Source organism: Chlorocebus sabaeus, chromosome 9, assembly GCF_047675955.1.
Source record: "Chlorocebus sabaeus isolate Y175 chromosome 9, mChlSab1.0.hap1, whole genome shotgun sequence".
NCBI lineage: Eukaryota > Metazoa > Chordata > Mammalia > Primates > Cercopithecidae > Chlorocebus > Chlorocebus sabaeus.
This window is the reverse complement of record NC_132912.1, coordinates 72,240,042-72,254,503: the sequence shown is the minus strand read 5'-3', so window position 1 is coordinate 72,254,503 and position 14,462 is coordinate 72,240,042. Positions and strand designations below refer to the sequence as shown.

Genomic DNA, 14,462 nt, shown 5'->3' with positions numbered 1-14,462 from the left:
AGCCCGAGAGCCGAAATCGGCCCCGGTGGACGTTTTTATCTTCGCGGCCCAGAAACACTCCTATTTTTCACTGCACAATGCAAACATGGTGGACCAGAAAATCCGCCCCGCGTCTTTGGCCGAACCATGTGGCGCCCTTTCCGCGCCTTCGATGCCGAGCAAGGGCGGGGCCCTCACGGAATTTGTTCACGGTGGGGGCAGATCACCGGAGAACTTCTCCAGACCGCGACAGCACGGTTCCTTCTACACACTGGCAGAACTGTCATTGCCATCGCCCCGAGGCGGCAGAATGGTATGCTCTGAAAACTGGATGGTTCTACCGTAAGCAAGAAAGACTGCACACGGGGCAGCTCTTTAACTGGACCAGCCTCTGCTCTGTCTACCTCGCCCCCAACAGCTGGGCAGCCCAGCACCGCGCAGGCGCGCTTCGTGCTGCCAGCGCCAGGCGAACCTTTCCCGTCTCGCGAGAGTGGGGCCGGCCGCCTTCGCAGTTCTCGCTCCGCCCCCCACTTCTTGCTCGCTCCCTCCCATCCCCCCAAGCCAGTTGCTGTGCTGCGCAGCTCCCTAAGCGGTTGTCACCGTTGGAGACGGTTGGGAGAACCGTTGTGGTGAGCGCTACACGAGGCAAACGACTTCTCCCTTCTCTCGACTGGACCCCGCGAGCAGCAGAGTCGGCGTAACTATCGCCTGACAGGGTATCTGAAGTAAAAGGGGGTAGGTTGGGCTGGTGGTTTCCAGAGCGGAGTCGGGAGAAGGACGAAAGAGGCCGGGAGGGGCTGGGTTGGGGGGTGGTGGGGTGGTCGCCGCTCGGAGGCCGCCGCTTGGAAGCGGCGGGGCTGCGCCTCCCGGACCATCTCCCACTTCAAAGAGGGCAGCCTGCCGATGGGAGGACTTGCTCAGGTGGAACTCAGTGGACGACGCCGAGGCCCGAAGTAGGGGACATCCAGCATTTCCCCCTTTCCCTGCTGGCTTGGCCTCCGCCATTTTGGGTACAGTGGCGCGGCCACCTCGGCTTCCCGCCCTTCCCCGCTCTTTTTACTTTTTGTACCCCAGCTTCCGAAAACTGATCTAGAAGGCCAGGGGAGGGGGTGGTCAAAGCTCCCTGGAAGGGATGAGGGTGGGTAGTGAAGCGAGCAGGGAAAAACCGGGCAGTTGGGTGGAGGGAGGACCTGGGTTGCCGGGCGCGCTCCCGATGGAAATGGCGCCGGATGGGCCTGGCCTCCCACCGCGGCCTCCCTTCCTCCGCAGTCTCGGCAGGGCTACCTGGGCTGACGGGACTGCGAGTGACTTCTGACGCAGATTCCCAAGATGAGAGAGGCTGGAGCTGGGGGAGGAAAGCCAATGGCGACGAAGGTGCTCAACTCTCAAATCCAGGACAAAGGAGGCAGACGGCCTCCTTTGTAATTCCGCCGCCCGGTGGCGAAGGGTTTTAAGCCAGGCTTGGCTGCTGGCGGGAGGGGGAAGGGGCGTACTCTCCCTAGCTCTCTGGTCTCTAGGGCAGCTAGATAAACGGAAAGTCTCCTGGGAGGAATAAAGGACGCTTAGCCGGCCCTTATATTCCAGATTTGGAACTTCGAAAAGAGTACGTACTGATTTTCCAAAGGGGTTTTTTTTTTTTTTTTTTTCATGTTTAAACGTTAATAAGGACTTCGGGGGTGATTTTGTAAGCAGAAAAGTGGGTGATTTATCAAATAGGAATGTGAAATGGGCATGTTTCAAGTAGGTCGTCTGGGCCCAGTGAACTGTGATTGTTGCTTTTTGAACTTTGGGGGTGGGGGTGGGTGATGTAGCAATTGTTTTGCGTAGTTTGGCATATATATTAGACTTTGCTTTTAAGTTTCACTTTTGGGAAACAGTTAAAACAACCCAGTGATGGTAGATGTGTATGTATTGGAATTGAGTTCCTTTCGATATTAAATCTTCCAAGAGTTGTATTTTGTGCAGTTTTTTTTTTTCTTGGCATTAAGGCTCTAGAAGTAAAATACTTCAAAATACGGTTATGGCTTATTTTCTTTTGGTGTCTAGGCATTTTTTTTTTTTTTAAATGTAGGAGTATAGTACACTGTAATCGTATTCTAAACAAGGGAATAAGCCTATTAAACAGAAAAACAAATTGTAAACCCAGTCACGTGGTGATGGTGTGATTCGGATGAGGGTCCTGAGAACTGGATCCGTAATTTTCATTGAAGACACAGTACAAAAGGGACGGGAAAGGCCTGAGAGTAAGAATTTCTGATAATTCATGTAAAACTTTGTAAGAATATTGTACCTACTTTTCCAGCTCTAAAAACAAAAACTTACTATTGTTGAAGATGTTCAGTGATGCTTTGTCAAGATTGCCAAGGAAAAGTTTACGAAAATCTTACCTTGAAACAGTAGCTTTGAGTGGCCCTTTGAAAAGATAGTCCAGACTGTCCTATAAAGTTATATATGCTATAGCAAATAGCTTTACTAATTGGATTGGACTACACACACACACCTTTTTTCTGTCCTCTTTTTCATTTATGCCATTATCTGGAAGTCCATCCTACTGCCTTTTTAAAATAATATTATCTTTGATTTCGTTGTATTGGTAAACAACTGACTAAATTGCAGTAGATAAAAACACGGTTCATAGTAAACTAACATTTTAGAGACCTTACCTCCTTTAGCTGTTAGGGGTGTGTCTAGTGTTGTTTTTTTAAAGAGCAACCCCATTGGGAAGGAATGATGTACATTTTCTGTTAAACTTAGATCATCAGCACTTTTTCCAAAAAATAAAATTCATTCTCATTTCTTGACCACTGGGCTGCCATTTAGAAAGTTATTTATTGAATGCATCAAATCGTTTATGCATTACTTCAGAAGATAGGCTGTGCCTCCGTGTTAAGAGGATTCTCTATTTCATTTGTTCTCTAGTGGATGTTTTTTCTTTAATATAATTCACATACCATAAACTTCACCAATTTTAAATGTACATTTTAGTGGATTTTAGTACATTGACAGCGTTGTGTGACCGTCACTACAATTTAATTTTATAACATTTTTGTCACTCCAAAAAGATACCAATACCCTTTACTGGTCATTCCTCTTGCTGGCATTCTCCCTCCCGTCAAGCCTCAGACAATCATGAATACAAATGGAGTTATACAATATGTAGTCTTTTGTGACTGGCTTGTTTCACTTGGTGTAATGTTTAAAAAATTGTATTTAAAGTCTCATAAAACTGACCAAAGCCATCTTCATATTTTAACTGTGGTATATTTTATTGGTACTAGCACCTAGAATTCTTAAAGCAGAGTAGTGATTAGCCATGACATTGTTGCAAAGAAAGGTTGAGGTGGATTATCCTGAATAAGTAAAATGTTTTAAGTAGTTTCTGACAGCTTTATTAGAGCGGATTGCTTCTTCCTGTGCCCTTAGAGTTTTTTTTGTTTTTGTTTTGTAGGTAGGATTTTTAGTTTTGAAGGGGTTGGTAGAGTGAGGCTCTCATTATTGTATGTGCTTTGCATACAGGGTCACCCTGTAAAATAGATTGTGTTCCGAATTTGGTTGGGTTTTACGCAATTAAAAATTGTGTTAACAGTTTAGTGTTTATTATAGATAACATCGATAACACTTTTTTGTTTTCATTGCGTCTTATCATTGGTACAGACCGATCCAAAAATCCAATTGGCTTGCTGGTATTTTTTTCTTGTGAATTGCTAAGATTTATGAGTAAAATAATTTTTTTTTTTTTTTTTTTTTTTTTTTTTAAAGCATTTGCTCCTTAAATGCAAACTCCTAAGATCCTTTCACAACAGATTAAGGTTGAATTTGCAGAGTTCTTAAATTTTTCATGAAGCAGTGAGGGTAGATCTGTACCACTTTTTCCGTTCTGTGTAAATCACCCTTTATGGGAAACACTTATTTTTTAGGTTGGTGCTATTAAAAAAAAAATAAAACGGTAGGCGTTTTCAAAACATCTCTGAACTTTTTTTTTTCAAACTGGGTTGGGGCCGCCTCCTCTCAGAGCTAGTCTTTAGTATTAAACTTTTAAAAGCCTTCGCTGGCTTTGGGAAATAAAATTTTTAACAATTCTCAGTTCTCTTCGAGGTTTGAATTGTTTTCTGTCCTTTAAGGTTCACATATTTTGTGTATGGTATATCTTGTTGGCTTTTGCAGGGCCCCTTAAAATCCAGTAACAGTTGCCATCAGTAAATGCTTAACATGAGGCAGACCAAGCACTTGAATAGTGCAGTGAGGTATAGATACCACTGCTATAGTTTACAATTGAAGAGGCTCAGAGGTTAAGTGGTTTAGGTAACCAGTGAACGGCAGAATAGGGATTCATACTATTTATTTGTGTGCATATTTTAAATGCATGAATTCTAGGGAAAAAAAACTTTACCCTTTGCAGATGCCACCCCTAAGAGTTGCACCAACAAATAGATGACATGAAATTAAGCATTAGTGAATGCTGTTGATACGAAATATGATCTTCAAACATAAAGGAATCAAATGAACAAATTGTTTTGTTTACAGGGGAGGAGGTGGTGAGGGAAAGGTTTGAAATACTCAGGTGAGTAGGATTCCTACAGCTGCATAGTGAAATTTGTAAGGTTCTGGTAAGTTTCTGCAGCTGAAGGACTTCTGCATTCGCCTCTTTTGTAAATACTATGTATTTTAAACGGAAGGATGGTTGCCTCTGGGGAAGGGAACTGGGAACTGAAGTCATTTTGGAGGGGAAGGGGGGCTTCTAGATGTACCTTTTATGCTTTATTAAAAAGTATATTACATATTTTTTAAAGTTTGTGTTTAAATCTATTTGATTAAAAACTTGAGTAAACTGGTTTCTATACACTGTCCAGTGGCTTCAAAAACACAGGTACTGTTGGGAGGCATTCACTTTTGAGCAGCCTTTGACCTCAGTTTTAATCTAATTAATTCAGTCATTTTATAATTTTACTCTTGGTGAGTTTAAACTAGATTTGGCTAAAATAGAGGTGAGAGTGTTGGCCCTTCAAAGACAGTTTGATGTGTTCAAAATTGTAGTGCATTTAAAAGGGTTAGACTTATGTGATATTTTTCCAACATGAGTCAGTACTCATTGCATTTTTTACTTAGGCTCTTGATGTTAGTGGATACTGGTATTATATGCAACTTCTGAATAAGTTTTAAAGAATTTGAATAAGCAGGTGAATAAAAACCTGAAAAGTGGTGAATCAAAAGTTGAGAGATAAGGAAAGGCTAGAGTTGGCATTCAGGGGACACAGTCAAATAGTTTGAAGACTCTGGTAGTAGAATTATGCAAGTTTTCTTAAAATTAGGCAATATATAATATTGATACTAAGAAATTCAGTACTTTTCCGTAGGAGGGCTCAGGTCTCATTGCCTTCTCCCTACCCCAAAATATGAAAGGTGGTCTACAGTTTTGTCATGGCATTGTCAGGGGAGTTGGTGCCATGTTACATTTCCTCTTGTGGCACCTCTGAGAGGTGTTTCTTCATTACCTCTTGACAAGAGTATATTTTGATTGACTGCTCTATGTGCTTGTTTATTTTTTATAGCATTTAAATCAAACGGTATTGAGATGGATTGGGTTATGAAACATAATGGTCCAAATGACGCTAGTGATGGGACAGTACGACTTCGTGGACTACCATTTGGTTGCAGCAAAGAGGAAATAGTTCAGTTCTTTCAAGGTACCTCTAGTATTAGTCAAAGTTTAGTAATATTGTAATTTTATATTTGTATTGTTTCACTGTTTTTAATTTGTAAAACCCATTTTGATTTTGGAACTTTGAAGTTTAACTATGATAGTCTTGGTTAATGTATTAAAATAATATGCTCCAATTAATATTCAATACAGAATGTGTAGAATATGTAAAACCTAATTAATGTGCAGTAACATATTTGAGAATTGTGATGAAATGAACCGTGAATTAGTATATGGAGCATATATTCGATTTGTAGCCTTTTTTCATGTAATATAGGTGGGCTTTTAGAGTGTGTGTAATTACACAGTGTTTTTACACTGGTCGCAAAAAAAGATTTATTTAATCCAGTATTATTTGAAAAAAATCTTTCATTTGTATTTATGGGGTGATGGGAAACTAAGCTTTTTTGTTTTGTTTTGTTTTGTTTAGACTTGTTTTAAATATTTGATTCAGATGGGAATGTTTCAGCCTTTAACACTGTTCCCCTTGATGGGGTTATTTGTCCTTGGGTTAAAGGGTTGGAAATCGTGCCAAATGGGATAACATTGACGATGGACTACCAGGGGAGAAGCACAGGGGAGGCCTTCGTGCAGTTTGCTTCAAAGGAGATAGCAGAAAATGCTCTGGGGAAACACAAGGAAAGAATAGGGCACAGGTGGGGATGGAGAGTTTGGGATGGTGTTAAATTTTTATTTTTGGGGGTTGTGGGTCACTATTGCTTAAATGGGGGGGTAGCCATAACATTTTTCTGGGGTAGTTTAAAAGAATTGATAATTAATCTAAATTTAACTTGGAAACTACAGATTTGGGTGGGGAATTAATGCTAATAGTTAAATTAAAAGTAGATTGTTTCCATTTCTCTGTAGGATGTTGTTGATAAATGCTTTTGTATAATCACCTATTTCCTTTAAAACACCTATTTACTAAAAGAGACAAAGTAAAAATATACTTTATGAATTGTTTTCAGTGACTAATTTTTTTGTAAAACTTAAATATTTAACTAAGTTTGTAGGTTTAAACTGTTAACTTACGGTGTATTTAGGCAATTTAAATTGGGTTATGTATCTAGATGTAGAAAAACTTACTGCATTTTGCCCAGTATCTAATTTACACTAATACATTTATGCTGAAACCTGTACCTTAAAACATTTTTAAATAGGTATATTGAGATCTTCAGAAGTAGCAGGAGTGAAATCAAAGGATTTTATGATCCACCAAGAAGATTGCTGGGACAGCGACCGGGACCATATGATAGACCAATAGGAGGAAGAGGGGGTTATTATGGAGCTGGGCGTGGAAGTATGTATGACAGAATGCGACGAGGAGGTGATGGATATGATGGTGGTATGTGTATCTAATGAACAAAGGTTCTGTTGTCATTTTCTTAATGTTCCTGACACTTTGTCAAGAAATACAGAAATGGCAGTAATTTCAGTACCTGTTAGGTTTTAAAACCTGTTCATGAAAATATGGATTCCCATGGCTAGCTGTGGGACTTGATTGATGCACATATTGGCACCTAGAAAACTTACACAGAAATTAAAATTTAGATGTTGGCATATTTTGACCTTTTTTTGCTTAAGGATGAAATTTAATTTACATGTCTGAACTTAACCTTTTGAGAGTTTAAATTTCCATCACATGTTGACTGCTTTTTTCATAGACTTTAAGTTGGGAATTGCAAACTTGCAATCAAGTTACACATACTGTTTACCACAAAATGTTTTTGTAAACTGGATTATAAAATTTATCTCTGGAAAGTGTGTAGTCATGTATTTCTCCTTAAATTACACAGGTTATGGAGGTTTTGATGACTATGGTGGCTATAATAATTACGGCTATGGGAATGATGGCTTTGATGACAGAATGAGAGATGGAAGAGGTAAAATAAATATTAGACATTTTTATTCATAGGTAAATTTTAGTATTTGCTTTGCAAGCTCTTAGTGGTAATATAGGAAACTTGTATAAGAAAAGTAATTCAGACAAATTTCAGTGCATTCCTATACAGAGCTTTATACCTTGTATAGTATGTATGTATACTTCCCTACCTAGATCTGTAAGAGTTTATAATCTTGGCAAATTGTGTTTTCTAGGTATGGGAGGACATGGCTATGGTGGAGCTGGTGATGCAAGTTCAGGTTTTCATGGTGGTCATTTCGTACATATGAGAGGGTTGCCTTTTCGTGCAACTGAAAATGACATTGCTAATGTGAGTAATTTTTAATAACTATTAGTGGTTTTATACTTATCCTGGTATCTACATTTTTAAGCATTCTTAATGGTCTCGTGTTTATAGCTTAATACCAAAATCCCTTGAATATAAAAATAGATCTACCTTTAACTCTAATCACTGATGGATATTTTTGTATCCATTGTGTGTTAACCTACATAGGATTCAAGCAAGTAAAAAGCGACATTCATGAAGTCCAGTTAAGAATATAATGAAAGACTGATCCGCATAGAATGGTGATGACTGTATACCATGTTGTGCTGGTGTCTTTTGTTGTACTGTTTTTTTTGTTTTGTTTTTTGAGACGGAGTCTTGCTCTGTCGCCCAGGCTAGAGTGCAGTGGCGTGATCTCGGCTCACTGCAACCTCTGCCTCCCGGGTTCAAGTTATTCTCCTGCCTCAGCCTCCTGAGTAGCTGGGATTACAGGCACACTCCACCGTGCCTGGCTGATTTTTTTTGTACTTTTAGTAGAGACGGGGTTTCGCCATGTTGATCAGACTGTTCCTGACCTTGTTATCTGCCTGCCCCAGCCTCCCAAAGTGCTGGGATTACAGGCGTGAGCCACCACGCCTGGTCTGTATTAGATTTTGAAAGAGTGAATATATAAGTATTAATGATTTGGTTTTGCTTTCTAGGCTAGATAGTGATTAGAAACTGAGGAGTTGAAAATAACAGAAATAGATACTGCTGTTGTCATTGATGTGAAACTGGTTGGTTTCAGATTTGTTAGGAAGTCAGCAAACTTCAGTTGACAGGCTGAATCCGGTCACACCATTCCTCTACCTGTTGAGTAGTTACATTAGAGACCCAATGGCCATTCAGACCAAAAGTACTATCTGGCTTTAAATGCAATAGTTTGCTCTAGATCTTACTGGGAATCAATTGGCCTGAGTTCCAAGTGCTTTTAATGATAGTTTAAAACCTGGCTATCTTGTGATTAGAACCAAATGGTACCTTTTGGGGAACAATTTCATATAGTTTTAAATAGTAGGTTTATTCAAACCCCATGGTTCCAAATCATGATATCCCCATTTCTCTCTCTCTCTCTCTCTGTATTTTTTTGAGACGGAGTCTCCCACTCTGTCTCCCCAAGGCTGGAATGCAGTGGCGTGATCTTGGCTTACTGCAGGCTCCTCCCGGGTTCAAGCGATTCTCTGTCTCAGCCTTCTGAGTAGCTGGGATTACAGGCGTGAGCCACTGCATCCCGCCTATCTCCTTATTTTAAAAGCAGTAAATTCTTTACATTATCCCTAAGTGTATACTCTGTATACATTCACAGAAGCTCTGTAGTTGACTTAAGTTATTAGTCTGGCAGGGCAATTTCCTAATTGATGAGGAAAAATCAAAGTATGTCGTAATTTACTTTTAATATTCTCAATAGAAAAGTAAGTAACAGGTGTTTTCTTTTATTTAGTTCTTCTCACCACTAAATCCAATACGAGTTCATATTGATATTGGAGCTGATGGCAGAGCCACAGGAGAAGCAGATGTAGAGTTTGTGACACATGAAGATGCAGTAGCTGCCATGTCTAAAGATAAAAATAACATGCGTAAGTGATGTCTTTGGCACGTTTATTTCCTCCATGTGAATTTACAAAGTAAGAGGCTCTAAGGTGTGTAGGCAACGCTTGGCAATTGTTGGGATCTAAAACCATTTGACCTCTATAATGGCTTTTTGTGGGCTTTATATATTGCTGTACTAGTAATTGATAAGCATACTTTGTTTAATATTACTTAACTGATCTTTTTTAGAAAGCTTGTATTGATGAATTTGATCCATCATTCCTTTCTCCCGTTACTCTTTTTTTCTTAAAGAACATCGATATATTGAACTCTTCTTGAATTCTACTCCTGGAGGCGGCTCTGGCATGGGAGGTTCTGGAATGGGAGGCTACGGAAGAGATGGAATGGGTATGTAAAGTTTTTAAAATATGCAGGGTTAGCTACTTATCAATGAGTCTCAATTTTTTTTCTTTTCTTTTTTTTTTTTTTAAAGATAATCAGGGAGGCTATGGATCAGTTGGAAGAATGGGAATGGGAAACAATTACAGTGGAGGATATGGTACTCCTGATGGCTTGGGTGGTTATGGTAAGTATCTCTAGTTCAGTTTGTGTTAGTCCCCATATGTAGTGCAAACTTTAAAGTGCAGGTATTACTTTTATTACTTTATGCACAGATATCTCCTGCTGAGTGATTCTTAATATCTTTTTCTTAAGGCCGTGGTGGTGGAGGCAGTGGAGGTTACTACGGGCAAGGTGGCATGAGTGGAGGTGGATGGCGTGGGATGTACTGAAAGCAAAAACACCAACATACAAGTCTTGACAACAGCATCTGGTCTACTAGACTTTCTTACAGATTTAATTTCTTTTGTATTTTAAGAACTTTATAATGACTGAAGGAATGTGTTTTCAAAATATTATTTGGTAAAGCAACAGATTGTGATGGGAAAATCTGTTTTCTGTAGGTTTATTTGTTGCATACTTTGACTTAAAAATAAATTTTTATATTCAAACCACTGATGTTGATACTTTTTATATACTAGTTACTCCTAAAGATGTGCTGCCTTCATAAGATTTGGGTTGATGTATTTTACTATTAGTTCTACAAGACGTAGTGTGGTGTAATTTTAGAAGATAATGGTTCACCTTTGCATAAACTGCAAGTCTTAAGCAGACATCTGGAATAGAGCTTGACAAATAATTAGTGTAACTTTTTTCTTTAATTCCTTCTGGACAACACTGTAAATATAAAGCCTAAAGATGAAGTGGCTTCAGGAGTATAAATTCAGCTAATTATTTCTATATTATTATTTTTCAAATGTCATTTATCAGGCATAGCTCTGAAACGATTTAAGAGGTATTGATTTCTGAATATTCATAATTGTGTTACCTGGGTATGGGAGTGTTGGAAGTTTGTTCTAGCCCTAAATTTTGGAGTAAAATCCCTTCAGCACTTGACCGAAATACCAAAAATGTCTCCAAAAAATTGATAGTTGCAGGTTATTGCAAGATGTCTTAAGAGTAGGGTTAAGGTTCTCAGTGACACAAGAATTCAGTATAAGTACATAGGTATTTACTATGGAGTATAATTCTCACAAATGTATTTTAAGTTTTCTGCCCAATAGAGCATATGGTTTTTAAATAACTGTATAAATGATGACTTTTAAAAAATGTAAGCAACAAGTCCATGTCATAGTCAATTAAAACAATCCTGCAGTTGGGTTTTGTATCTGATATCTGCTTGGAGTTTTAGTTTAAAGAATCTATATGTAGCAAGGAAAAGGTGCTTTTTAATTTTAATCCCTTTGATCAGTATGGCTTTTTTCCAAATTGGCTAATGGATCAAAATGAAACCTGTTGATGTGAAATCAGTTCTTGAACTTGTTACTTGTTTTTGCCAGAAATGTTATTAATAAATGTCAATGTGGGAGATAATAATAGTATGGCGTCTGTCCTAGAATGCTTTGTGTCAGTTACTAATTCAAAAATCAGATTGGTAGAAGGTACTACATACGATGTCTACGATTTAGGAGAGGGAGCCCTGGGGCAGCCTATATGTGTGGAGCCTCTTGATGGAAGCTATGATTCATCTTAATGCTTGTACCCACTTCCTTTAATGAGCAATTTAAATAATAGGGCATACACCACTTGTCTTTTTTGAAAGTTACATGTGTTTTATTTTCCCAGGATTACCCTCTTAACATAAGCAGTAAAGGTATATACAGTATTAATGAAACCAAAGTTGCCCTTTTAAAGCAGGCTAATTTTCCAAATCTTTATTTAATTCATAAAATTCACATTTTATTTTTTAAACATAGGTTAGAAGAATTACAATTGTAATTCCTTGGCACCATGATAGCATTATTGTGGTGGTACTGCTAGGTGAGGGAATGGTATGTTAAGTCTGTTTTGAAAAGTAAAACGAATACGAGTTCACAATCACAAAAAAAAAACAGATTGTTAAAAGTTCTGTAACCAAAAAATCCAAAGTCAGCATAGTTTTTAAATAAGCCAAAACTACATGGAGCAAGTTGCTGTCATAAAAGCTGCCTAAAAAAAAAAAAAGTCAGTGGTGATACATGAGTTTTGAAAAGTGAGAAACTTAAAGGGTGACTAAAAATCATGGTTTGGTGAATGAAATCAGCCTTGGAATTTAAGCAACTTAAGTCACATTTAAAAATTTGTTCTAAGCACAGTAATAAAAAAGCCTATTTGAAAATTTTCATTTTTGCTTATTCAATAATCATAAAAATGTTAGCCCATCCCACCTATCAATATAAAATGGTTCAAGAATATAATTCCTGTCTTGAGGACATTTCTATCAGTATTCAAGAAAGACCATCTAAAAATCTGTGTCACATCTGACACCTCAAAAGCTGACTGGAAATTTACGGGTTTTGGAGAAAATAGATCTTCAAGTATACTTAGGCTATTCAGAAAATTTTAAATTTCATAGAAGTATATATTCATGAGGAAAAGATCCTGCAGTATTAATAAGCAACTCCTTTGTGGGCAGGGAGGTACCTAGGATTAACCACTAAATACAATGCTCTTAATCCATAAATTTCCTATGTATTTTTTATAGGCTCACAAACTTAAAGTGCACAGTTAAAAATTAATGTAAAAAATAGGATACTGAATGGTGATAGTGTTATGTGACTATTCAGAGGTAATTTATACAAGTTAAATTCTTGGTATGCCATAAGCAATATAACTTGGATTAGTGTTCAGTAGTCAGCTTGAAATAGGTCAAGTGTACTGGCCAGGTGCGGTGGCTCATTCCTGTAATCCCAGTATTTTGGGAGGCCGAGGCAGGTGGATCACCTGAGGTCAGGAGTTCGAGACCAGCCCGGCCAACATGGTGAAACCCTTTTTCTACCAAAAATACAAAATTAGCTGGGTATGGTGGCACATGTCTAATCCCAGCTACTTGGGAGGCTGAGGAAGGAGAACTGCTTGAATCCGGGAGGTGGAGATCGTGCCATCTTGTTGCGTAGCACTCCAACCTACGCAACAAGAGTGAAACTCCATCTCGAAAAAAAGAAATAGCTCAAGTACGTATATTTCATCATCTCAATGCCCTTGGCATAGAGGTGCTCAATGGACATGGTGAAATTTTACTGTGGATGTATACAGGTAGGCCACTACAATGTGATGCTTCCTAAAATTTACTCCAATGAAAATGTTAATACAAAATTTTTTGAACCGAACTCTAATACATTAGCAAAGCAAAGTTCTGATTTTTTTTCTCACTTCTAACGCTTAGAGGAGAGGATCTTCATAAGGAGCCTGTAATATCTCCTATTATTACATACTTTTTTTTCTGAGGAGGGATTTGTGTTTTCATCTTTGAATTGGGGTCTGAGTCACCCCTTAAAAAATAGCAATTTAGTGAAACAGCATATGGGAAGATCTATAAATCAGGGAAAGAAAGATGGTTATATGTGGGAGGCTGAGGCGGGCAGATCACTTGAGGTCAAGAGTTCAACATCAGCCTGGCCAACATGGTGAAACCCCATCTCTACTAAAAATTAAAAAAAATCAGCCGGGCGTGGTGGTGTGTGCCTGTAATCCCAGCTATTCAGGAGGCTGAGGCAGGAGAATCACTTGAACCCAGGAGGTAGAGGTTGCAGTGAGCCAAGATCTCGCCACTTCACTCTAGCCTGGGCAACAGAGACTCCGTCTAAAAAAAAAAAAAAAAAAAAAAAAAAGATGGTTATATGTAACTTCCTTTCAAGATTAGAAGGAAAAAAGTTGGGGCCGAGGCCAAATAATGCCTCTCTTAATTTAATCCACTGTAGCTGAAAATCAGCAGCAAGCACAACAATAACTGATTTTTAAAAAGACCAAGAGGAAATTTTGTAGGACAAAATATTGGCCCTGTCTAATGCAAAAGAAGCAATGGGAGAGGGGGAGAAGAAAGGGCAAATAAATATAGTTGAAATCTTACAAAGATAATGAAAATCTGTTGAATTAGAATATTAATACTTCTAAAAAGTTTTATGCATTTCCAGTCTCAGAACTCTGAAGCTTTAAAGTGCATTAAGAGAATTGCAGGCACCACCAAATTGACAGAATTCAGAAGAAAAAAACAATCTGAAGCCTTATTTTTAAGAAGGCCTTTACAAGATAAGGCAAGTTATGTTAACTCTGCTATCTGGCCTTTTAATGAGCTACATGATTTTTAAGCATGCTGTGTTGAAAATTAATTTTGAATAACAATGGGGAAGGAAATATCATATAACTTGTAATTTCCATGATCTGAATATGTAGAAGATAAACTGGTACCAAATACTGACCGAAAGCTGCTTAAGAAGAGCTGTCTGGTTACCTTTGTATACAACATCATAACATTCATTGTAGGTAATTTCATACATAAGGATTTAGTTCTGGAGTCTCAGGGCAAGTTAGATGAACATCTCTGAATCAGCAATGCATGACAGGAATCACAAACCCGTACTGGTTTTGGTGAAGAAGGCAAAGGTAGTTCGTTGTCAGAGCAGGCATTACAGAAAATTTCCCCACAGTTTCTACAGTGGTGCTATTAAATA

At 38.5% G+C, this 14,462-nt stretch overlaps 3 protein-coding genes across 21 annotated transcripts in view; 1 reads left to right on the top strand and 2 right to left on the bottom strand.

Moving 5' to 3' along the window:
* The window catches only part of PBLD (phenazine biosynthesis like protein domain containing), a 46,377-nt gene extending 44,829 nt beyond the window's left edge, over positions 1-1,548 (bottom strand). For 4 of the 6 annotated variants that reach the window (XM_073019094.1, XM_073019096.1, XM_007963274.3 and 1 more), the window contains exon 1: positions 1,264-1,547. The gene's annotated coding sequence lies outside the window, so the exon portion shown is untranslated. Of the gene's footprint in view, positions 1-1,169 lie in introns of all 6 variants that reach the window. The other 2 variants (XM_073019095.1, XM_073019097.1) reach the window with 1 other exon arrangement.
* Positions 237-11,349, top strand: HNRNPH3 (heterogeneous nuclear ribonucleoprotein H3). Of its 8 annotated transcripts, none has more exons than XM_007963280.3 (10): positions 237-695; positions 5,529-5,663; positions 6,195-6,333; positions 6,838-6,977; positions 7,474-7,560; positions 7,775-7,890; positions 9,326-9,461; positions 9,727-9,822; positions 9,908-10,000; positions 10,129-11,349. In XM_007963280.3, exons 2-10 carry the CDS (start codon positions 5,552-5,554, stop codon positions 10,203-10,205), a joined length of 996 nt encoding a protein of 331 aa, XP_007961471.1. In that variant the 5' UTR covers positions 237-695; positions 5,529-5,551; the 3' UTR covers positions 10,206-11,349. The 8 variants fall into 8 exon arrangements, with proteins under 8 accessions (XP_007961471.1, XP_037865083.1, XP_007961470.1 ...); XM_038009155.2 differs by having other exon boundaries at positions 237-714; XM_007963279.3 differs by having other exon boundaries at positions 239-695; positions 6,838-7,022.
* Positions 10,913-14,462, bottom strand: part of RUFY2 (RUN and FYVE domain containing 2) — a 64,381-nt gene continuing 60,831 nt past the window's right edge. For all 7 annotated transcript variants that reach the window (XM_007963261.3, XM_073019089.1, XM_038009152.2 and 4 more), the window contains one exon: positions 10,913-14,452. In XM_007963261.3, coding sequence (XP_007961452.1) covers positions 14,309-14,452 — 144 coding nt within the window. In that variant the 3' untranslated portion in view covers positions 10,913-14,308. The remainder of the gene's footprint in view (positions 14,453-14,462) is intronic.

Excerpts from the sequence above, each read along its gene's own strand:
- HNRNPH3 (XM_007963279.3), top strand. The coding sequence starts at position 5,552 with ATGGATTGGGTTATGAAACATAATGGTCCAAATGACGCTAGTGATGGG. Across the intron at positions 5,664-6,194 it reads AATAGTTCAGTTCTTTCAAG|GGTTGGAAATCGTGCCAAAT; the intron begins GTACCTCTAGTA and ends CTTGGGTTAAAG. Across the intron at positions 7,023-7,473 it reads AGGTGATGGATATGATGGTG|GTTATGGAGGTTTTGATGAC; the intron begins GTATGTGTATCT and ends TAAATTACACAG.